This window comes from Nerophis ophidion, linkage group LG17, assembly GCF_033978795.1.
Source record: "Nerophis ophidion isolate RoL-2023_Sa linkage group LG17, RoL_Noph_v1.0, whole genome shotgun sequence".
Taxonomy (NCBI): domain Eukaryota; kingdom Metazoa; phylum Chordata; class Actinopteri; order Syngnathiformes; family Syngnathidae; genus Nerophis; species Nerophis ophidion.
The window spans coordinates 32,885,355-32,911,657 of NC_084627.1; the positions used below are offsets into that span (position 1 = coordinate 32,885,355).

At 39.7% G+C, this 26,303-nt stretch overlaps 1 protein-coding gene across 2 annotated transcripts in view; it reads left to right on the forward strand.

Annotated features, from left to right (window-relative positions):
* dcc (DCC netrin 1 receptor) overlaps positions 1 to 26,303 on the forward strand; it is an 803,111-nt gene that overhangs the window by 507,173 nt on the left and 269,635 nt on the right. For both annotated transcript variants that reach the window (XM_061876767.1, XM_061876768.1), the window contains exons 14-15: positions 6,637 to 6,747; positions 19,719 to 19,913. In XM_061876767.1, coding sequence (XP_061732751.1) covers positions 6,637 to 6,747; positions 19,719 to 19,913 — 306 coding nt within the window. The remainder of the gene's footprint in view (positions 1 to 6,636; positions 6,748 to 19,718; positions 19,914 to 26,303) is intronic.

Genomic DNA, 26,303 nt, shown 5'->3' on the forward strand with positions numbered 1-26,303 from the left:
TGCCTTGCACATACAGCTTTGTAGACGTGCATACAGCTGGTTGGCTTGTTGCCAATTATTAGCACAGTCAAAACCTCCCACATAGCCTGAACGCATGTACGAGAAAATTGAAATGACTGAATTTTATTCTACAATTTAATTTGTGTTTTATCTTTAACAATGTGTTATACCTGCTACATGTCTTATGTGTGTAGTTTTAGCACATATAATATTGATTTTAGTATTTACTAATGATTGTATTTGTCTTGAAGCACAGACACAAGAGTGGCAACTATAAATTATGAAGCATTTAATACAATGTCAATGAAGCTTTTTATTCTATTGTAACCTAATCCTAGATCATGGCAGGCTATTATGTAATATTTTTAAAGTGTAAATTGTTGTATAAATGCAATAAAAAAAAAGTTTTATTTTAATCATCTAAAAGTGTTCTTTGAGTGCAGTACTATATTAGTTTTGGTTTAGTCTTTATTTGAAGGGACAATGCACAGAAACATTAAGGTCAAAGACATAAGTTCTGTACCAGATTATAGCTAAATAGCTCATTTCCATCTGCAGTCCCTGGCTACCTAAATTAAAGACATACAAAAATCATGCAATAAAATTAGGACGATAAAATCATACCATATAACGTAATCAAATTAAGAAAAGTCAAAAAATGACTGTTAATGGACACATACTTAATATACAATACAACCACATCTAATTTACATCATCACACAAAGACAATACATGCTCTTGTTCACATCTGTCATCATTTGTAAAAACAACCAGGACTTTAACACACACACCTCACAATTTACAAGAAAAATGCTGTCATGTATGAATACAATGTTAAGATCCGTACTCGGATCTTCTCATGTTATTGTTTATTGTTCCAGTTTGGTTTTCATTCTCCATCTGTCCCTCTTGTTTCCTGTTTGGTCCGGCACCATGGTTACATATTATTTCCACTTGCTAGTCTCGGTTCTCGCACACCTGTTTCTTGTAATCACCACCCTTTATAAGCCAGCCTTTTCTGTTCACTCATTCTCGGATCCTAATGTGCCTACGCGCAACAGTGACGACCTTCTTAACCGTATGTATTTTCTCGCTAGCTCATATGCTAAGCCACATGTATTTTTTAACTCTCATGCTAATCGTGTTTTGTTTTACATTTTGTGCCTTCGTGCCAAGTCTTAGTTTCTTTGTATATCCTAACTCTCACACTAGCGTATTTTGTTCCCCTTTTCTATTTACACCAGTGTTTCTATTCATAACTCTCTTATGTTAATAAGACCTTTATATCGGCATAGCTCGGTTGGTAGAGCGGCCGTGCCAGGAACTTGAGGGTTGCAGGTTCGATTCCCGCTTGTGCCATCCTAGTTACTGCCGTTGTGTCCTTGGGCAAGACACTTTACCCACCTGCTCCCAGTGCCACCCACACTGGTTTATATGTAACTTAGATATTGGGTGTCACTATGTAAAGCGCTTTGAGTCACTTGAGAAGAGCGCTATATAAATATAATTCACTTCACACTTCACTTACCTTTGTTGTGTTCATCGCTTTTGACGCATCCTTGGAAAAACGACTGCGGCAACAATATACCGAACAAGTCTCACATATAATACACATTAAGTTGATCGGCCAAACATAGTGCCCACCTTAGTGACCGTGTGAGCAGCTTTGATTGCTCCTAAGCCACGTTTTAACTTCAATTGTAAATGAAGAGTAATCTGTTATACTTTTCAAGTTTGTTGTGAGGTCTTTCCATTCCTTTATGGCTTTATATGAAAAGGCTGATTGTGCAAAAGATGTTTTACATCTGGGTACGCTACACTGCCCCCTATATCGTAATATTTTCAGTTAAAGTGAAGCCAATAATTACATTTTTTTGTGGTCCCCACTAAAGTATCAATATACATGTTGGTACTGGTACCAACATATTGGTATTGGGACAACCATGGTTACAGTATAAATAAAAAGTTCTGAATAAAGTAGTAACCTTTATTGTTAGTTATCACATGCCTAGAAATACGGCTAAAATACAGCTACTGAATGTGTGTACGCTTCATAATCTGATTAGCCAACTAATTGTTAAAATAGGTGACGACTAGTTTGTTATCAAAATGGTCGTTAGTTGTAGCATCATTGCACATACCAAGTAAAAAACTCAGTTTATCTTAGGTACAAGAAATCAACTGTATTTTCGTGTATTGGTCACCACACACAGCCAGACACTCATACCACTCCTTGCTTCCTTCACACTCCTTAGTCACCAAAACTCAGCATGGACACATTTGCCTTACAGAAATTTTGTAAAAACACAACCTTACAAAATACTAATTTCCTCCACAGCAGTGTTAAAAATTTCTCCTCGCTCAGCAAAAGGAGCCACAACAATTAGGCTGAAGCGTTGTGAGTTACCGACCACTGCTCCGGGGCTTTGTTTGTCCTGCTGACGTTCATCTGCATTACGACACGTTTGACCCTTTCTCTCCTTAACCCTGTTCTTAAATCAAGTGAGCCACAGATCCAATTAATTAAGGAGGCTTTTAATCAAGAAATGTGGTCTAATGCTGCGGTTTGGTCCCCTGATCTTGAATCCATAAATCACATAATTTAAGGGTGACAACGTATTACTTGACATGCCGTGCTGACCCACAGGAACCTCCATTCCTGCTGTTTTACCATAAAACTATCATGTTCAGCAGATGTCCTTTACATAATGCTCTGTAGCTTTGACCTTGGTTTTCTTACATAATCTACAGGTGTACAGTACTACAGAAGCTAATATCTGACTTGGCCCTAAATCAATGAGTCCATTAAAATTCAGCTGAAAAGACATTATTTATTGATGTTCCGCACCTTAATTCCTCAAAGTGCACCGCTGTATTTCTCAGGTTATATAATGATGCCAGAAACACTACACTGGTTTGAAGCCAAGATCAAGTCAAGCCAAAAGAACAATATACAAACCACGTTTCCGTATGAGTTGGGAAATGGTGTTGGATGTAAATATAAACGGAATACAATGATTTGCAAATCCTTTTCAACCCATATTTAATTGAATGCACTACAAAGACAATATATTTTATGTTCAAACTCATAAACTTTTTTTTTTTTTGCAAATAATAATTAACTTAGAATTTCATGCCAAAGTAGTTGGGGAAGGGCATGTTCACCACTGTGTTACATCACCTTTTCTTTTAACAACACTCAATAAATGTTTGGGAACTGTGGAAACTAATTGTTGAAGTTTTGAAAGTGATATTATTTCCCATTCTTGTTTTATGTAGAGCTTCAGTTGTTCAACAGTCCGGGGTCTCCGCTGTCGTATTTTACATTTCATAATGCACCACACATTTTCGAAAGGAGACAGGTCTTGACTGCATGCGGGCCAGGAAAGTCCCCCCACTCTTTTTTACGAAGCCACGCTGTTGTAACAAATGCTGAATGTGGCTTGGCATTGTCTTGCTGAAATAATCAGGGGCGTCCATGAAAAAGCATATTTTGTTCCAAAACCTCTATGTACCATTCAGCATTAATGGTGCCTTCACAAATATGTAAGTTACCCATGTCTTCAGAACTAATGCACCCCCATACCATCACGGATGCTGACTTTTGATCGTTCCGTCGATAACAGTCTGGATGGTTCGCTTCCCTTTTGGTCCGGATGACACAATGTTGAATATTTCCAAAAACAATTTGAAATGTGGACTCGTCAGACCACAGAACACTTTTCCACTTTGCATCAGTCCATCTTAGATGATCTCGGGCTTAGACAAGCCAACGGCGCTTCTGGATGTTGCTGATAAATGGCTTTTGCTTTGCATAGTAGAGCTTTAACTTGCACTCACAGATGTAGCGACAAACTGTGTTTAGTGACAGTGGTTTTCTGAAGAGTATCGTAAACGTAAAGTACCGTAGTAGAAATCAATCGATTAGGCCCGAAATCTACCGGCAATCAATCTTTCTGTCCCATTTCTGACATTTCCAGAAAGTTTTGAATAACATTGCTAAATAACTGTTAAATGTTAAATAATAATAATAGATCTAAATCTGCTGAAATTGTGTGTTGAACAATTGAAGTGACATGCTATACGGAAAATATGGAATTAATAGGAAATATTGCATACAATGTAAAATGGTTGGCCTGAATATTTTAATGTTGGTTTGAATGGATATGAAGAAATATATTTTATTTGACATTCATTTCAAGGTGATTATTATTAGTTTAGAGTAGCGGCTCCACCAAGTGTAGGGAGACACAATAATTATCTGCTAAAGTTCATTCCCTGCCACCCAGAGAGGATCAGCATTTGTGATCAAGAAATAAACGGCATCAATCGGCATTGGCGATCACAGAAATCACTCGATTCTGAATTTTAACTGATTCTTCGGCACATCCTTGAGTTATGTGTTCTTTACTTTTTTTCTCCTGGTTCTCATGCCGACCCCCAAAATTGTGAAACTTGCATGATTTAGTACCGTATTTTTCGGACTATAAGGCACACTTCAAATCCTTTCAATTCCTCAAAAATCGATAGTGCGCCTTATAAACTGGTGCGCTTAATGTACGGATTAATTGTGGTTGTGCTTACCGACCACAGAACTATTTCGTTTTGTACATGGTGTAATAAGTGTGACCAGTAGATGGCAGTCACACATAAGATATATGTATGGACTGCAAGATGAGACCGGTAAACAACACCAAAACTTTAAATGTTCTATTGATAATATAGACCACTGGTCCCCAACCACCGGGCCGCCGTGGCCCGATTGGTAACGGGCCGCAGAAAAATGTTTTATTAAAAAAAAAAAAAAAAAAATTTAATTTATTTTTTTAATTAAATCAACATAAAAAACACAATATACACTTACAAATAGTGCACCAACCACAAAAAACTCCCTTTTTCATGACAAAGAAGAAAAAAAAAAGAAAAAAAAAAAGGACCTGAAGCGAAGATCAGAAACTTGAAGATGGTCTGTAAAACCAAATCTATGCAACATTTTGACCAAAGAACCCCCCATTACATGCTATGTTCTCCTGTCCAAAGGCAAAACCCAGTAACTCAATTTTGGTCAAAACTGAGCTGATAATAATTTTGGAGTTCCTAGGTGATATGCTTTACATTTGTGTATGCGATATTGTAAATTGTTCCGTAAGTAAGCTGTTACGCGCATGGCAGGACCTAGCAACTACCACATAACCGCGTAGATACAACAGAAAAACCTAGTATCTCAAGGGACCAATCGGAGCTTCTTTGTCAGGCGCCTTATTGTCTTTAATGAGACATTTGCACGAATGGGGGTCGACGGTCAACCTGATTATGTGATATTATGGCACGAGGGGATATTTGGAAGATTGGCCCAGGACGTTGCAAGCACCTTCATTAAATGTATTGTTCTTGATTCTTCCCCTTGCATACTCTTTTGGGCAGATAACTGTGGCAGTCAAAATAAAAACTGGACGCTGTACACGGCTCTTGCCCAATGTGCAAACACAGAATGGGGCCCACCCGAGATTGTGATAAAATATCTGGAGAAAGGGCACACGTTCATGAGAGCAGATTCAATCCATGGCTCAAATGGCAAGAAAATTAAAGCTCAAGAAAACATCTATACGTTTGATGACTTTGTAGATCTTTGTAAGACAGCATCAAGATTGATTGGTTTTCCTTTTTCTCAAAATCAGCTAGAATTGAGTTACTAGGTTTTGCCTTTGGACAGGAGTGTTGACCACAAGGAAATGTTTTAAAGTTAGAAAAAAAATCACAATGTGCCCCATTTAATGCACCTTTTAATCAATCCGGTGCGCCTTTTGTATGAAAATAGACCTGAATAGACCCACTCATCGGCAATGCACCTTATAATCCGGTGCGCCTTATGGTCTGAAAAATACGGTAGGTTGAATAGACCCAGTCTGAATTGTCAGTAGGTATGAATGCACTGCAAAAACTGAAATCTAAGTAAGATTAAATATCTCAAATAAGTGTAATATTTGCTTATTTTCTTTCTGATAAGACAATTCTTCTCACTAAGCAGGTTTTATGTTAGTGTTTTGGTCCTAAATGATCTCAGTAAGATATTACTCCTTGTTGCTGAGATTTTCTGACCTATATTGAGTAAAACATGCTTGAAACTAAAATATCAAGTGTTGCAAAGCCGTGTCATCAACACTCTCAAGTATATAACTGCTTTTTTAAAGTAATAATTTCTTATTTCATGCATGGGAAAAAACATCATGACTGACACAAATGTGTCTCATATTAAAACAGATGACAGCCAAATGGACTTTGCTGTTTTATTTACAATGAAACAATAGAAAATATGTACTCACATAGTATTACACTTATTGTTAGTGAGAATATATTTATTTTAAGGTATTTTTGGGTTCATTTAGGTTAGCTAATTTTACTTGTTTTGGAAAGTCTTGACAAGCCAAATGTTCTTGTTCAATTGGCAGATAATTTTGCTTAGTTCAAATAAAATACCCCTCATTTTTGTATTTTTTTTTCCTGTTTTTGAACACTGACTTTTTTGTAGTGTGGTTGTTTCTGGGATAGGTTCAAACTCCCCCAGGACCTGAACATGTTAGCGGTGTGGAAATGAATGATTAATATTATACTTTCATGTACTTGTTTTCTTTCCAGGTCTTGAAAAGGGCAGTCAGTACAGTTTTCAGGTATCAGCCATGACCACCAACGGAACAGGTCCAGCCAGCGACTGGTATACCGCCGAGACACCCGAGAATGATCTAGATGGTGAGAAATCACAGCGTTGTTTGTGTGTGTTTGTGTGTGTGTGTACACATGTTTGTGTGAGTGCATTGATCTGTGAAACTAAATGTAAACACCTCCGCTACCCAGCAGGCTCATAAATATTTAGCAGTTTAAAGGCCAAGACATGTGGAAGGAGGTTTTATGTCAGGAAGCAGGGAGATGAAAAAAGCTAGAAAAAAACAACTAATGACTCAAATAAATGATGCATGCAGAGATCCTGCTAGATGCTTTTTAGAAGCAATGCAACTAACATGTGTTTTTTAAGGAAGTGTTCAAGTATCAGTTGACATGAAAAGCTACTATATCAAATCGGCAAAATAGTTTATTGGTAAGATACTATATCCATACAAAGAGATGTATTTATCTAATATTAGGCAGCATTGAAGTTGTTATAAGTCCAGAAAAAATAATTTAACTCTAACACTAAGAAGTGTGCTGGGGGGGAAAAAAAACATGGTAAGTGTATTTACACGGAAAAACAGAGGCAATAATCTTGTTTCAATCGATTATCACTCAAAAAAGTGAAAGAGAGCATCTTTCCCCTAAAGACCCTTAGAGGGCTAATCTGATAAAATCTGTTGTTGATTTTTAACACAAAGTGACAGAGTTTATTGGGGCTTAATGCTCAGCTTTAACTGTGTTAGCCACACCTGCTCAGGTTTTCGAAAACCCCAACAAAACCTTTTTTTGTTGATTTAGCATTGCATTTTAAAATGAGCAGTTCTGTGTAAAATGATTTGACTTCTGTAAACATGGTATGCTTAAAAGTCCATCCATCCGTCTTCTTCCGCTTATCTGAGGTCAGGTCGCAGGGACAGTAGCCTAAGCAAAGAAGCCCAGAGATCCCTCACCCCAGCCACTTATTTCAGCTTTTCCTGGGGTATCCCAAAGCATCCAAAGGCCAGCAGGGAGATAAAGTCCCACAGCTTAAATGTATTGCCAAGAAATCATGTAAATGTATGTGCAAAATTAATTACCGTATTTCCTTAAATTGCCACAGGGCATATAGTATGCGCCTGCCTTAAATTAATGCCGGGTCAAACTCGCTTCCCAAAATAATTAGCGCATGCTTAGTATTACCGCCTGGTCGAACTCGTGACGTCACGAGTGGCATTTCCCCTGTCATCATTTTCAAAATGGAGGAGGCTAATTTCAATACCGGTAATTTGAAATCGCATAAAGGGAAGAAGATTAAGAGCTATTCAGTAGGATTTAAGGTCCAAGCTTACATCACACACACATTTTTACTGCATACCTTTGGTAAGTGCCAGGGTGAGAAGAGGTTTTAAAATAATTAGCGCATGCTTACTTTTACCGCATGCCTTTGGTAAGCGCAGGAGTGAGAAGAGGTTTTAAATTAATTAGCGCCCCGGCGGCAATGCAAGGAAATACGGTAGTCATGTACAAAATCAGGGTTGTCCAAACCTTTTCCACCTAATTTAAAGGTGTGCATGTGTTAGCCATTTTGACATATTTTGTTTTGTAAAGAAAATGCTAAAAAAAAACTAAACACAAAATTTTGTGTCAGCTTTGTGTTATAAGTGACAATGTATATTAATATTGGCTGGAAATGCAGATATTAATATTGGCTGGAAATGCAGGTTTTCGCATTACATAGTCATTTTGCTAATTCTTCTTATAGTTTAATTTCATCACGACACTATTCTGCTAGCAATAAAACTCGAACTCTGGGCCACAAATCGCAATACGATATTTTATTCATCGCATGACCTTATTTTATTATTATTCACCTGAATATAAGTAATATAAGTATATACTTTTATTATTTTGCCCCAAAACAGTCTAAAAATAGGTATTTGATCACCTGCTCATTGTGTACGTTTTACCCTTACATTGAAATGAACAATTCAGAATGTACGTAAGGTTTTTTTTTACAGAGAGAGATACAATATAAAAACATTGAAAACATTTTTTAAAATAATTTTTGTTTGAATAAGTGAACTAAGTATTGGATCTTCTATCAATCAGCAGTCATTGAGACCCCACAGAGCGGTCTTGTGTTCATGAAACAAACAAATGATTTCTGTCCCTTTAAGAAAGGGCTGTTGATCTCAGCTCATTATGTGTATAGAATACACCTGTCACACAAACACACTCTTCAGTCAAACGACTATGCCAGTGGTTCTCAACCTTTTTTCAGTGATGTACCCCCTGTGAACATTTTTTAAATTCAAGTACCCCCTAATCAGAGCAAAGCATTTTTGGTTGACAAAAAGAGATAAAGAAGTAAAATACAGCACTTTGTCATCAGTTTCTGATTTATTAAATTGTATAACAGTGCAAAATATTGCTCATTTGTAGTGGTCTTTCTTGAACTATTTGGAAAAAAAGATATACAAATAACTAAAAACTCGTTGAAAAATAAAAAAGTGATTTAATTAGAAAATAAAGATGTCCAAACATAGAAGTAATCATCAACTTAAAGTGCCCTCTTTGGGGATTGTAATAGAGATCCATCTGGATTCATGAACTTAATCTAAACATTTATTCACAAAAAAGGAAATCTTTAACATCAATAATTATGGAACATGTCCACAAAAAATCTAGCATTTCTTTTCACAGTTTATGAACTTACATTCATATTTTGTTGAAGTATTATTCAATAAATATATTTATAAAGGATTTTTGAATTGTTGCTATTATTAGAATATAAAAAAAAAAACAATCTTACGTACCCCTTGGCATACCTTCAAGTACCCCCAGGGGTACGCGTACCCCCATTTGAGAACCACTGGTCTACGCCACCACAGGCATGAACAAAGAACTGTCAAAGAACCAAGAGTGTAAACCTGCATAAGACTAAAATGGACTACAAGTTTGGCAATCAAGACCTGAATGAGTCACACGACTACAAGGAGAAAACATTCTATATTGTTTTTTAGAGTATTTGTACTATAATTACCATTTTTAGACCAGAATTTTCAGTGCGTACCCTACCTTCCATCCAAGTGCAGCTGGCATAGGCTCCAGCCCCCCCGCGAACCGTGAGGGACACGTGATACAAATTGATGGATGGATGAATGATGGAACTTTCAGTCAGGTGCAATGATTTTCCAATTACATTAGGACAGTGGTTCTCAAATGGGGGTAGGCGTACCCCTGGGAGTATTTAAAGGTATGCCAAGGAGTACGTGAGATTTTTCAAAAATATTCTAAAAATAGCAACAATTCAAAAATCCTTTATAAATATATTTATTGAATAATATTTCAACAATATATGAATGTAAGTTCATAAACTGTGAAAATAAATGCTTTGATTGATTGATTAAAACTTACAGTACATTACATATTCCGTACGATTGACCACTAAATGGTAACACCCGAATACATTTTTCAACTTGTTTAAGTCGGGGTCCACGTTAATCAATTCATGGAAAACAATGCAAAAATGCAATATTCAATGTTGACAGCTAGATGTTTTGTGGACATGTTCCATAAATAACGATTTTGAAGATTTATTTTTTGTGCATAAATGTTTAGAATCAAGTTCATGAATCCAGATGGATCTCTATTACAATCCCCAAAGAGGGGACTTTAAGTTGATGATTACTTTTTTGTGTGGAAATCTTTATTTAGAAATTAATCATTTGTTTATTTTTCAACAAGTTTTTAGTTATTTTCATATATTTTTTCCAAATAGTTCAAGAAAGAACACTACAAATGAGTAATATTTGGCACTGTTATACAATTTAATAAATCAGAAACTGATGACATAGTGCTGTATTTTACTTCGTTATCTCTTTTTTTCAACCAAAAATGCTTTGCTCTGATTAGGGGGTACTTGAATTAAAAAAAATTTCACAGGGGGTACATCACTGAAAAAAGGTGGAGAACCACTGCATTAAGAGACACTCATTTCCCGCACACCATTGGCAAAATCTTCTCCTACCTGTAATAATTTTTCATGTGTGCAAAATCCAATGCACAAATGTACCGTTTTTTCCTGACTACATAGAAGCGTGATGAAGACAACAAACCTATTTTTAAGCACGCTCAAGGTGCACTCTGGGAGGCCCTTGGAAGCCCTTTTTCTGCTTCTTTTGATGAAGATATCTGTGTGGTGTTCACTGTCTTCTGAGCAGCTTTCACCACCCTGTGCAGTACCTTCCTATCTTCAGCTGTGCAGCTGCTGCGCCACACCATCATGCTAATACCGAGGGTGCTCTCCACCACACTTCTGTAGAAGCTCCTAAGGATGGAAGTACTTATTCCAGCACACTGAAGCTGCCTGAAGATATAGAGACACTGTTGTGGTTCCAGGTGAAGTCCCTGGATAGATGAACCTCGAGATACCTGACGCTGAAGACCATTTCTACAGCTGGTCCTCTGATCTGCAGGGGGAATTGGGGGCGTCTGACCTTCTTAAAATCTACCACTATTTCTTTGGTCTTTGTGCAGAGAATTTTAAATGTTAAATGTTGTACAAAACATGCACAGAGAAATTGACAATGTGCATTTTGTGTAAAGTATACAGAGATAAATGTGCAACTTAACGTGCAAAATTACAGTAGGGCGCAGGTATATTATTGTCATGATCTGTGGTCTGGATTTTGATTATTTTTTGTTACTTTTTGGACTCTTTTAGTACCCATTTGCGCTCCCTTGTTTTGTTTGGTGACCATGCCGACTTATGATTTTCACCTGCCTCTGAGGTTCGGACCGCACACCTGTTTCTAATCAAGACCCTTATTTAAGCCTGTCTTTGCCAGTCAGTCGGCATGGTGTGATTGCTTGTTGTCTTGCGAATCCACAGTTCATGTTGCTCGTTCCATGTCCGATTCCCAGTTTTGCTGTTTATTTGTTTCATGCCACAGTAAGTTTTGTTTGTCCTATGCCATAGTTTGGTTAGTTGTTTTCATGTCTATAGTTTCATGTTCTAAGTTTTTTGCCTGAGCTTCCGCCTGTGTGGGTGACACTTCGGGTTGTTTTCTGTTTTTTGTACTTTGTTGAGTGTTAATGAATAATTACATGTGTTCCTACCTGCTACCCTTGTCCGGAATAGTCCGTTTGCATCCCGGGAGAACAAACCTCGCAGTAAGTTGCGAAAAACCCCTCTTCATGAAAATGATGATGATATAGTGAGAGTATAAGTCCTGTTAGTTATTTAGGAGTCTGATTGCAGGGTGAAAGAAATTGTTTTTTTTAGTTCCTGCTTTTCACACTTCTGTACCTCCGGTACCTGAGAGGAGCAGCATGTACAGTTTGTGCCTAGTGTGGGTAGTGTCCTTGAGAATGTAGGCAGCTAAATGCTCTGCAGAGAGTGCAGTGGAGTCTTGGTGATTATTTCAGCAGTCTTCACCACTGTCTGCAATCATTTGTGGTCTGCTGCAGTAGTTATGTGCACATAGACACATTTAATTGTATTAAAAGCCTAACTGCAATAAAAATCAGAATCAGAATCATTTTTATTTGTCCGTTCCAACATGTACAGTACAAGACACCTCAGAACTGAAATTACATTTTCGGCACAGTCCCGCTAAGAGCAGACATACCTTACAGGGGGGGACAAGACGAGACCGCCGACGGATCAGCCGGTTACAGCACTCCTTAAAAAGATAAGAAAAGGGTGACATTAGGAGGGGGGGGGCTAGACCCTCAGGAGAGGTGTAGCTTGAGTCCAAGGAAAAAAACCTCACATAGCATGGCACACATTAAACATACATATATCACACCAACTTGCAACAGAGGGAGGGGTGGGTTTGCGCAGGCCCGCTGTTCGCTCTGTAGCGCCGCTCAGCCATCCACACCCCCAGAGGAGATAAGCGCTGGTGAGGGTGTTGATTCAAGGGTAGGGGTCATGTGTATGCGTATATGCTCAATTAACTCAGGAGAGGTGGTGAATGTTTTTGTATGGCTGAGGCCGATAAAGTTCGGCCACAGATGTTGTTGACAAAAGGGAAGGTCAAAAGCGTCTATCTTGAGGAGTCTTCGGGAGATTTCCTTCAGAACAGCCTGTTCCATGCCAAGGCCATTCAGGGAGTCCAAATCATAGATAAAAAGTTGTTTTCCTCCGAGAAGACAAAATATTGACTTATTTCTCTGTTGTCCATGCTGGATCTCTTTCGGTTCCAATTAATTATTCCTTCTCTGCAAAATTTTCCAAGATGAGATCAATTTTGCGATGCAACTCAGAAATCGGGCTTCACGGTGGCAGAGGGGTTAGTGCGTCTGCCTCACAATACGAAGGTCCTGCAGTCCTGGGTTCAAATCCAGGCTCGGGATCTTTCTGTGTGGAGTTTGCATGTTCTCCCCGTGAATGCGTGGGTTCCCTCCGGGTACTCCGGCTTCCTCCCACTTCCAAAGACATGCACCTGGGGATAGGTTGATTGGCAACACTAAATTGGCCCTAGTGTGTGAATGTGAGTGTGAATGTTGTCTGTCTATCTGTGTTGGCCCTGCGATGAGGTGGCGACTTGTCCAGGGTGTACCCTGCCTTCCGCCCGATTGTAGCTGAGATAGGCGCCAGCGCCCCCCGCGATCCCGAAAGGGAATAAGCGGTAGAAAATGGATGGATGGAACTCAGAAATCGCACAAGTCTGTGTTCCCACAGCCTGACCCAATCCTTCCATTGCGTTGAACAGCCGTTGGGCCCCTTGAGTGGCTGCCATCGTCTTCCGAATTTGTCGATACACCAAGCAATGCCCAGCCCAATCAGCAAGTGCCTCGTGATCACAGCTCCAAATAGGTAGATGTCTTCGACGTCCTTGATGGAAAAAGCTGAGAGGCAAAATGATCCACCATGAGTTCCAGGAGTCCCGCACGTAACCCGCAGCTATGGTTCCATCAGGGCAGCCAGGCTCCCCCGAACCTCTTTTTCTTGTCGAAAAGACTGTCAATTGGGTCAAGAGTCCAGCTGATCATATTCATATTGAAATTTGGATTAGAGGACAGCGCAAAGAAAGAGGCTTTTAAAAAGTTCATACAAGGACAAAGACAAAGAGAGCAAGCAGGGAAGGAGGGAATGGAGAATTGCGACCGCCCTCACCAGAGGCTAGGATGAAATGCTTAATGTAAACACGCCATTTGTAATATACTTACCAAAATGTCATTCAGATCTAGACGGGTGGTTTATGCCAATAGTCATTTGGTTTGTGAAAACACATCTTCCGAAATTTGGGTTTGAATTATCCTTACCGCGCATGTTGCTGTCTCCCCTCATTCAACATGTACGGAAGTAGCATCATATACTGTTGAGTTTGTTGCTTTAAAGTGAGACTAGCAGAAACAAAAGCATGGTCTGGAGTGTCACGTGTCGATACAACAATAAAATAAGGGATCCAGTTGTCGTCTTCAAAAGCTGTTTTATTCACGACATCACAGCTACTGCTGGCCTCAAACACATACACAGAACACAGTTTGTGTATGTCTTAGTCTAAGTCTAACAATGTCTTAACATGGAGACGTGCCGCAGCCGTACGTATTCTCAACATAAAAAGCACAGATTACCTCCCTTTCAAAAAAGAGGTAGAACAAAAGTAGTGAACAGAAGGAAAAAAATATTTGAAAAAATGTGATAACGTTGGACAAGTAGACATGCACACATCCATGTATTTTTACTGTGGAAGTCTATTGATTCTTCAGCACCTGCAGTAAGCAAACTCGTCCAAAAGATGGCGTCATGGCACAAATAAAACCACACCTTTCCGTTTATGTCAGGTTCTTTGCATGTCCAAGTAAAGTATTCTGGTTTAAGTTGTGATGCATGAGAATGCAGGTCATAATCAGATTTTTTCAGGGTCCATGTACACAGTAGTCGTGTAGTAGCAGTGTAATCTGAATGATGATTAGATTAAATAAATATTGTCCATATACACGTGGCTAGTGATGCCATGCTGGTCAGGATGCTCTCCACAATGCAACTGTAAGAAATGCAGAGGATTTTCTGTGCCATCCCAAACTTCCTCAACCTCCAATGAAAGTATAGCCTATGTCGGGACTCCTTGACCAGTTGTGTGGTGTTGAATGTCCAAGTGAGGTCCTCACTAGCTGTGTTTCCCAAGCAGTATTTCGCAAAATAAAAGCAATCAATACATCTAAGATTTCGACAAAGTATATTTGTGACTTGTAGGTCTTTCCATTCAAGGGTGTTTTGCGTCATGAGCCGTATTGGTCTTAAAATCGTGTCCCATTAGACTCCACTTTGAGAAAGATGGACGCTTCGGGATTTTATGGTTTTGTAGCTGTGATTACAATTGCGAGTAATCTCTCAAATGCAACGTCCTTACGTATGGCAGCAGCCACGAAAAAAGAGATTTTTTGGGAGAGAATTGTGGACGAGGAATTCACAAACACATCATGTCCAGTGGTTAGATGCCCTGTAAATGTGACCAAAATGTCTGCATCATCCTTTTGCAATACACTTCAATATCGAAACGTCTGAAAAGAACACCTCATGGGAGCCTAAAATTGTTTTACTGATATTTGGAAGGTTTTTTGGAATATGGGTGTTTCCATTTTTAGTTTCTTATTGCGATATTTAGGTTTTGCGCATTTGTAGGGGTATTGGAAACGGCGCTACTGATGTGCACGCCCAGATATTTGAAGTTGTTCACCACCTCCACTTCAATCTCCCGGACGTGTATTGGTCCTGAAGTTCTCCTGTCCTTTTGCAAGTCCACTATCATCTCCTTTGTCTTGTCTGTGTTGAGATTGTTGTCGTCACACCATGACACCAGACGGGCCACCTCCCTCCTGGAGGCTTTTTAGCCCCGCCAATGATATTTCCTATAACTGCCGTGTTATCTGCAAACTTTAGGATGATGAGGCGACACAGTCGTGGGTGAACAGGGTGTAGAGGATTTGGCTGAGGACGCATCCATGTTGGGGTACCAGTGTTTGTGATGATGATGGCTGAAGTTTTGTCACCGATCCTGAAAGACTGAGTCGTGCCGGTCAGGAAGTCCAGGAGTCTGTCCATGGATGTTGTCCTGACCTGCTTCCTTTCGGTGGTTGATCTTCGCCAGTACTTTGTGTACTAGGGCTGACTTGATGGTTGGTGGGCGGAAGAGGAAGGCAAGGGGAGAATTGTGTTTGTGAGTGTATGTGCTTCTTTTCTGTGTTGTGACTGAGGGTCTTAATGCAGGTATAGTAGGTGTTTAGGTCATCCGGTAGGCTGTCCGTGGAGCTAATAGTGCTGGTACCATCATGCGCCGATCCCGGCTGCCTCAGTGTGCTCTGTTTTGTTTGTTTTTGTGCGTAAATCGTGTGTCCGCGTGCTTTTACACCCGGGAAAAGCTACTGAACATTAGATCAATCACCCCTATGGACTTATTACCGGTCATCTTACGACAGCTGCAGATTTGGTCCATTCTTTGATCAAAAGTGGGAAGCCACACTTAAAAGGAAAGAGGGCGGGCGCCCTTGTCCGTCTACGCAGACGAGGATTACGCACGCCCTTACCTGGCATCTTTCTCTCCAACATCCATTCACTTGCCAACAAGATAGACGAGCTAGCGTTGTTGATGAGAAGAAACAAGGACTTTACCTCATCTTGTGTCTTGTGTTTCTCGGAGACGTGGCTGAGCACGAGTTTCCCGGACAACGTGGTTCAACTGAAGGGCTTTCATCTTCTCCGCGCGGACCGAGACGCGGGGCTCTGCTTCTTCGTCAACAGCAATTGGTTTACAGACGGGACGGTGATGTACCAACACTGCTTTCCTGCTCTGGAATATCTTTTCATTCACTGTAAACCCTTTTACTCTCCGCGTGAGATTGTTTTCCGGACTCTCTTCTTATCGTACTCGGTGACTTTAACAAGGGAAATTTGAGCCATGAATTACCCAAGTATAGGCAGTTTATTAAATGCCCGACCAGAGAGGAGAACACTTTGGATCACTGTTACACTACAATAAGTAAGGCATACCATGCAGTCCCGCGTGCTGCTCTTGGACTACCAGATCACATGATGGTGCACTTAATCCTTTCATACAGACAGAGACTGAAACTGGCTAAACCTGTTATGAGGACCATTAAGTGTTTCACCGCTGAGGCTGTAGAGGAGCTGCACGCATGTCTGGAGACGACAGACTGGGAGGGAGGCAATTGGAGCGGCCACGGACAATCTGGACGAGTATACGAACACTGTAACCTCATACATTCAATTCAATGAGGCGCGCATAATTCCAACGCGCACTAGGGCTTGTTATAACAACGACAAGCCCTGGTTCACACCCTATCTCCGACAGCTGCGCAAGAAGAAGGAGGCTGCGTGGAGAAGCGTGGACCGGAGTACCTACAGAGAAGCGAAGTACCACTTCAAAAGGGAAGTGGAGAAAGCTAAATCTGTGTACTCTAACCGTCTACAGGAACAGTTCCGCTCCAGTGATTCTATGGCCGTTTGGAGAGGGCTAAGGGCCTTTACAGATTTTAAGTCCAAAGCCCCCCAGGCCCTGAATGACCAGACTCTCGCTCAGGGCCTCAACATATATTACTGTCGTCATGAATGGCCTTCAGCTCATCAAAGCTCTGCTCCCCCCACCATCACCCTCCCTACCAATGTCAGCATTTCATTAAAGGAGGTACCAGGGGCCCTGGTTGTTTAGGGCTTTGTGGGTGAGGAAGAGTATTTTAAAGTGGATTCGGTGAGGAACGGGTAGCCAGTGGAGTTTCTGAAGGACTGGGGTGATGTGCTCACGGTAATGTTGAACGTATTGGAGTTTATTGAGGATTTTGGAAGATGAGCCATAGAGGATGCTGTTGCTGTAATCGAGTCTGGAGGTGATGAAGGCATGGATCAGGGTTTCAGCGGCAGAGAAGGAGCGGGAAAGACGGAGACTAGCAATATTTTTGAGGTGGAAGAAAGCAGTTCCTGTAATGTGGTTGACGTGGTGCTCAAAATAGAGGTTATTGTCCAGAATGACTCCGACATTGCGGATATGAGTGGATGGGGACAGAATGGAGTTGTCGACAAAGAGGTGGAAGTTGTGAGCAGTTTTGGTCAGGTGTTCGGGGTCGATGACGAGCATGCCGTGTCATGGTGAGCAAGCTGTTGTTGATATACATGTTAATGTACCCAGTCACGTACTCAGTATAGTCCTGTATCCTGACAGAGAAGTCCTCCTGAGAGGCTGCAGCTTTAAACACATCCCAGTCCTTCTGTGCAAAAGTACTGAAGGATGCTCTCAGTTCCTTGGGTCCAGAGATGACAGGATTTGTATGTTTCAGTCATTGTCTGTAGGCTAGATACAGGAACATAAAGATGTGGTCTGAGTATCAGAAGTGTGTGCGGGATGCAACCCTGTATGCAGAGCATATGTTGCCGTAAACATCCAGTGTGTTTAGTTTTTTCTTCTTGTGGGAATTTTTACGAGTTGATACTATTTAGGGAAGTTGCACTGGTTTAAGTCGCCAGCGGCACATAGGTGTCAGGATGAGCTGTCTCTGATGTGCTGATGGTGTCGTGGAGTTTGTCCAGAGCTATTGTGGCTGGAGGATGTAAACAGAGGCCAAAAACACCGCAGTAAATTCCCTCAGTAGACAGTGGAACTGGCATTTCAGCAGTAAAACTCCCCGTCAGGTGAGCAGTGTTCATCAACAGTCTGTATGTCTCTACACCACAAGTTGTTAGAAGAAACACACACACCTCCTCCTTTGGTCTTACCGGAGGCTGCAGTCCAGTCTCTGTGTGCAAAGTGAGTCTGGAGCTGGACAGCTTAATCTGAGGCATTGTCTGAAAGCCAGGTTTCAGTAAAAATTAAATCGCAGCATTCCCTTTTTTTCCCCTCAGTGTTGTGATCCTCGCTCTTGGCTCGTCCAGTTTGTTTTCCAAGGACTGCACGTTAGCTAGCAGGAGGCTGGGTAGCGTGTGGTTGCCTGGAGCCAGCTTTTAGCTTAGCATGTAACCCTCCCTGTTTGCCTTGCATAGCCTTCTCCGGATTGATGCTTCATGGCCTCGCTGGTGGCGATTGCAGGAGCGAACAAGGTTTTGCAGCTTTGGTGTTATAATATCAGTAAATCCTGGAAAAAGGTGTGTGCTGGCGATCTTCAGCTATCCCACTCTTTTGTATGTTAGCAGTTCAAAAATGTTGTGCATTGTGAAGACTGGTAAAATCATGGCACGATAACTTAAAAATAAAGACAACTTCAAATTGTTTCCTTTGTTGAAAAATAGAACAAGTACATTCTGAAAATGCACGAATCATAATGTTGTTGTTTTTTTGTTTTTTACACTTACATGTTGCGGTTGATTCTATTCTATCTTAATGTGTCTTTATTTGCATTTTCTGAAAAAATTATGTGATAATGTTCATCAGTCAACTCATTGGTGTTAATTTTCAATCTAGATAAAAAAATTATATGAAAATCAAATTACAGTATGTTATTTTTGTGGTTTGATTATTTTCCTCGACTGATGCATTAACATCGTGGTTTATTTTGTACATATGTAGCATCATTTACAAAGAATTGCAAATGCAACATCCAACGGACACATTTAGAACAGCTGTTTATTGCATTCCAAATTTCAGGGTCATTTTTATATTTTGCAAACTCATCCCACAGGCCGAATAAAACATGTTCGCTGGCCTGATCCAACCCTCGGGCCGTACATTTGACACCCCTGATCTAGATCTACAGCTACCCTCTGGTAGACATGGCTGCTAATTTGCGCCAACAGCTTCTCCGACCACTACCAAACATTAATATACATTCATACACCAATCTGGGTTGCACTGGAGGCGAGGTGGATGAAGTGTCTTGCCCAAGAGCACAACAGCAGTAAGGCTTTGTAAAGCTGGAGAACTGGACTACAAATTGTAACTATCGATACTGCTGTTTAATCAATGATAGACTTTGCTTAAACTTTTACTGTTGAACATTGTAGCCTTGTACTTTAATAATATGATGTTTCATTTGAAATCAATAAAGCTGTTTACACAAAATCAAAGCGTTACACCCTTGATTGTTTTTTTGATTGTTTTTGTGTTTATTTTCAGAGAGTCAGGTTCCGGACCAGCCCAGCTCGCTGCATGTCAGACCACTTCCTAACAGCATCATCATGTCTTGGACTCCTCCAATCAGTCCCAACATCCTGGTTCGGGGTTACATAATCGGCTATGGAGTGGGAAGCCCATATGCAGACACGGTCCGCGTGGACAGCAAACAGAGATACTACTCCATCGAAAACCTGGGTGAGTTGCTTTTTGAAGAAACAATCATTAAATGAAATTCAAGTCAACATTAATCAAAATAATAGAGCAGGTAAAGGAATTTAAATATCTGGTGTGTTATTTTCCACCCCAAGCTAAAATGTGATGGCCATATTATAAAAATTACTAAGACCATAAAAATAAATATAAACTATTTCAGGCTTATTAGACCGTGTTTATCTCTTCAAGCTGCACAAGTTTACATGCATGCAATGGTTTTATCCCATATGCATGGTCTGGGGAGAGGCCAAGAAATGTGTAGTGAAGCCTCTGTTGTCCTTATATAAACAAACACTAAAGACATTTGATCATAAAATAATGAAGCATCATCACTGCCTTATTACTCAAAATTAAAACATGATGAGTTTTGAGCATTTTATAAATTTTTCATTTTTAAAATCTATTTTAAGTGTCCTAATGGATTAACCCCTGATGTGATCTGTCAAGAAATGCAAATATTGAGTAGTGAAGGTGTGCAGAGCTGTAGAGTAAAAGGGTTAGGACGACTCTGGGTCAGTCTGCGTTCACAGTGAAGGCCTCACATCTGTGGAACTCTTTGCACTGGAGTTAAAGTCACAGTCGGACATTCAACTTTTCTCCACAAAACTAAAAAAGTGGCTTAACCTTTTAAGGCCCAAGCTGTTTGTTTACATGTTTTTTTTAAATTTCAATTCACTATTTGGGCTTATTGTACACTAATTAGAATAAAAACAAAAAATCATCTTTTGATATGATGTACTTAGTCCTGCAAGGACTGGTGGGCATCGAGGTGCCAGATTTGATTCCCTCGAGGATGCGTCAACAAGTGAACATAGCAAAGGTAGGATATAAACAATTTATTTAGCGAAAAGGATCTATGAAACAAAACACTCGTGCTAATAAAAGACAAACCAAAGACGCTAGCATAAAAGCTAGGATATACAACAATGAGAACTAAACTGGCACGTAGGCACATAAAAGACTAAAACAAAACATACAGCATGAGAGCTGGAATGAACAAATGGCTTAGCGTGAAAAGCTAGCGAGAATATACATACGTAACAGAGTGCAGGCGTAACTCGTTGCGTGAAAGCAAATTATCAAAAATCCAGATGTACAGTTGCGTGAGAGCAAACTATTATGGACCCAGAAAGAATAATGAAAAGGGACGGGCTTAAATAGGGAAGTAAACAAAAGTGACAGGTGTGCAGGGACCGTGATTAGCAGGTGGGATCAATGAGCAACCATGGTGACTGACTAAACAGGAAGTAAGAGGGTAGAACGACGGAGTGATACAACAACTGGAAGTATAAACAATAATATGTGGTGATCCAAATAGCGGAACGCAACAAGTCCATAAGTACACAAACGTGTACCTCATGGGTAGTGACATGCTAATTTTTATTTTTACACTTTTTTTTTCCAAATTCCATTGTATGTTATACTTTTCTGACACCGCCAGATAGCAGTATAAGGGTCCACATAAGTGGCCATAAGACCCCAATTCAGTAGTGTACACAATTTTGGAAATAAGAGCTAAAAAGTGCTGTCCACACATGTGGCCACTAAGGCCTTCTTAAGGAAAACCAGAAGTGTGACAACTAGAACTGGATGCAGTGTGGACAAATGGTGCCAATTATTTTTTAATGTGTTTCTATTTTTGTACTTGTCTCAATCCGTTTGTATGTGATTTACACTTTTCCCAACTTTTTTTTATTTTTATCCTAAACAGGGACAAGGGTTGCAAATTAGCCTGTAACTAAAGTCCTATGTATTTTTGACATTGGTTACCTGTGGGTGGCAATGTTTAATTGTACTGTCCCTGTGAAATAAAAAAAAAAAAAATAGAAGGAGTCTTATGTAATGAGTTGTACATGGCATTGAAATGAATGGTAAACAGGTGCGGTTCATAAGACATAGTCACCACATTTTCAATTGTTTTAGGAATTGTACAATTTACATGTTAGTCTTGGTCAAAAATGGGACTCCGACGCAGAGTGGGGAACAATCTGGCAGGCTTTTATTTTGTAAGTTTCTTTTTACCTCCAAAGTCAAGGAAAATCAACATGACTAGTCGGCGAAAAAAGGTTCCACAAAAAGGAACAACCGAAAATCACTCCGAAAGGAGGAAACACTATAACAATAACGGACTAAACTTGGCGCAGGATAAAAACTATGAAATTTATCATAAACAAAAAATGCTTCAAAAGGAAAAAGAAACAATGACTATAAAACTTCTACACTGTATCTTATCTAAAAAATGTTAACAAAAGGTGTCACTCCAAAAATTGTGGAAAAGGAAGAACTGTAAGAAAAAACTGAAAACTCACCACTTCGGCTGCTTTGATTGATTGATTGATTGATTGATTGATTGATTGATACTTTTATTAGTAGATTGCACAGTTCAGTACATATTCCGTACAATTGCCCACTAAATGGTAACACCCGAATAAGTTTTTCAACTTGTTTAAGTCGGGGTCCACGTTAATCAATTCATGGTAAACATGCAAAACTGAATAACCAAAATCACTCTGCTGAGGAGGAGAAAAAAGAAAACTCAAAATATCAACAAGGGAATTCAGGATCAAGATTTTCAAACAAGAGATGAGGCAAGGCTTGGACAGAACAAGGGGAGGCATGGGCTTATAAGACACATGAGGGTAATGGGGAACAGGTGCAAACAATCAGGGATCAGGAATGACGTCAGACTGATAACACAAAAGGAAGGGAAAGTGGCCTGAAACGAGAGGAGAGTTACTTTTCAAACTAAAAGATGCAATTCACAAGACAGAAAAAAACAAGACATGACATCCCCCACCGCGGCGTGACATTACAAACCTTTGGGGTCAGAAACACATTATGTCTTTTCACCACATCTTTTATAATTTGGTGGCAGTGGCATTTGTCCCCTCCATCAAAACCTAAACCACCTCCGATGCTTAGTTTGATTGGTGTATGTGGAGTTTTTTTTTTTTTCCACTAATAGGAAGGCATTGGAATATCGTATACTTTCGCTTTGCAAGCGGAAAATAAGCGTGTAATGCTGTAATAGTCCAACCAGGCTTGGCCCCTTCAGATTTTGCACAAAAAGATTGTGATTCGGGATGAATTTTGGAATGAGAAGTGGGTACTCCAAAATGTGCTGAAGCTTGTTTAAAAACAAGCCCAAAATCACTACTGTGTCTATTTTGAGAGGAATTTCTACTGATAGGCCCAGAACGATTAAAATAAGTGAACTCACATAACCCAATTGGGTACTATTTACTGTTCATATTTTTCTTTTCATGGTGTTTTACTTTAGTAGCTTTATGTAGGAATGGTGCCGCTGCAGTGGCAGCTGGTTGCATCAGCTCTGTGTTATTTTAAAGGCCTACTGAAATGAGATTTTCTTATTTAAACGGGGGATAGCAGGTCCATTCTGTGTCATACTTGATCATTTTGCGATATTGCCATATTTTTGCTGAAAGGATTTAGAACAGAACATCGACGATAAAATTTGCAACTTTTGGTGCTGATAAAAAAGCTTTGCCTTTACCGGAAGTCACAGACGATCACGTCACAAGGGTGAGGGCTCCTCACGTCCTCACATTGTTTTTAATGGGAGCCTCCAGCAGCAAGAGCTATTCAGACCGAGAAAACGACATTTTCCCCATTAATTTGAGCGAGGATGAAAGATTTGTGGTGATGATATTGATAGCGAAGGACTAGAAAAAAAAAAATAAATAAATAAAGGGACCGATTCAGATGTTTTTAGACACATTTACTAGGATAATTCTGGGAAATCCCTTATCTTTCTATTGTGTTACTGGTGTTTTAGTGAGATTAAATAGTACACGATAGTCGCAGAGGTGTGTCCACGGGTGTCTTGAGGCCTGTGTCTGAGTGAAGTCACAGCAGATACAAGGACGGCGCAAACTCCACAGATCTCCGGTAAGAGGCGACTTTTTAACACAATTTTCTCACCGAAACCTGCCGGTGTACAAGTCGTCAGGAACCATGTTCGCTTGACCGTTCTGATCCATAGTAAAGCTTCACTTCTGGGAATTTTAAACAAGGAATCACCGTGTGTTTGTGTGGCTAAAGGCTAAAGCTTTCCAACTCCATCTTTCTACTTTGACTTCTCCATTATTAATTGAACAAATTGCAAAAGATTCAGCAACACAGATGTCCAGAATACTGTGTAATTGCGCGATAAAAAGAGACACCTTTTAACTGTAAGTGGTGCTGTGCTAATATTTCCTGACAGTCCGTGACGTCACGCGCACGCGTCATCATTCCGTGACGTTTTCAACAAGAAACTCCGCGGGAAATTTAAAATTGCAATTTAGTAAACTAAACCGGCCGTATTGGCATGTGTTGCAATGTTAATATTTCATCATTGATATATAAACTATCAGATTGCGTGGTCGGTAGTAGTGGGTTTCAGTAGGCCTTTAATGTATTTTATATCCTTTGTGCTCTTGAAAGTTTTCTTTTTGTTTTCATGTGTTTTAACTTTATTGGTTGGACGTTTTGAATATACACTGCAACCACATAATTTCCCCATTGTGGGATGAATAAAGTCTATCATATCCTGTCCTATCTTATTGGGGAAAAAACACAGTTCATAGGCTCATCCTGTTGCTAATCATACAAAATCCACATGTGAGACAAAAATATGTTTCTGTTCTAAATAATAAAACAACTGCAGGCTACTCAGATGGTAGAAAGGTTGTCCAGAAAATTGATTTTACCTGGTATGTATCCAAGCCTGAAATTACTACTGTGTCAATTTTGGTGAGATGTTTATTTACCTGTAGGCAATTTTACCTCCAATTGTTCATATGTGTGTGAGCAAACGCCAAAACTCCCTGTGGCGCACATGTGAGCGACTGCAGACGTGCACACTGTTATGCGCTTATATTTTTATTCGATTTTGTGTGCGGCCTAGATTTGCAGTGCGCAGAGGACACGTAAGCAGTGTGCAATTGCACAGGCGCGTACCTTAGAGGGAACGTTGCATGTAGGAATGTAAGTTTAAATTTTCCATCTCTGAATCGATGCATACATTTCAAGAATCATTAATTTTAATCCATTTTTAAATAGTTTATCTTTCAAAAGAATACATTTTTAAAAGGTAATTTTTTTGGACCTTCGCTGCATTTACTGTCTGACATATACGTCATACATTACACCCAAAAGGAGCTTTTGTAACCTGTTACCGCTTTCAGAAATGTTTTTATAACTGTGATACCAATAATATAAAAAGTCAGTTTGAATCAGAAATTGATTTTGAATCAAATGTTGTATTTACATCCCTATTTAAACAGTGCCTGAACCGATACTTTCAAAATAGAAAACATCCAAATGTATGATAAAAAATTTTAAAAAATTGCTTTTTGTCTAAAACAGTCTGGATGGTACGCTTCCACTTTGGTCCGGATGACACAATGTCGAATATTTCCAAAAACAATTTGAAATGTGGACTCGTCAGACCACAGAACACATTTCCACTTTGCATCAGTCCATCTTAGATGATCTCAGGCCCAGAGAAGCCGGCGGCGTTTCTGGATGTTGTTGATGAATGACTTTTGCTTTGCAAAATAGAGCTTTAACTTGCACTTACAGATGTAGAAACAAACTGTATTTAGTGACAGGTGTTTTCTGAAGTGTTCCTGAGCCCATGTGGTAATATCCTTCAGAGATTGATGTCGGTTTTTGATACAGTGCCATCTGAGGGATCGAAGGTCACGGTCATTCAATGTTGGTTTCCGGCCATGCCGCTTACGTGGAGTGACTTATCCAAATTCTCTGAACCTTTTGATGATATTATGGACCATGGACGTTGAAATCCTTAAATTTCTTATTTACATCTAACACAATTTCCCAACTCCCATGGAAACGGGGTTTGTAAAAACTATGATGAATATTGACCGATATAACGCCTGATTTTGCAGCATCTTACAGTGAATGTGTTTCTTTTACCTGAGGATTAGAGTGTAAAATACATTTAATTTTTAGAGTGTATCAAACTCGTATTTGATTTATTTTATCAAGTCATCCCGTGGTTGTCTTGTTCTTTTTTTCTTCTGTAATGCACATGTTCCAGGGCCAAACTAATTAATCCATCCAATGTTTCTGCTAATCAACTGCACATATTTAATTTTCAAGATTTTTTTGTCACCTTTCATTAATCTATCTTCTTGTGCCAATATTGACACGCATCCGCTGTGCTGTTAATGAATTGCGATGATGAAATACTTATTTCATTTCAATCAATAATTTACAAGACTTTAAAGGAGCGCTGCTTGAGGTGGAAATCTAATTGTGAAGAGAAAAAAAGCTCTCCCAGCGCTGGCAACAAGCAATTTGCACGCCATAAAGATGTTAACAAACTGTGTGAATGCTCTTACG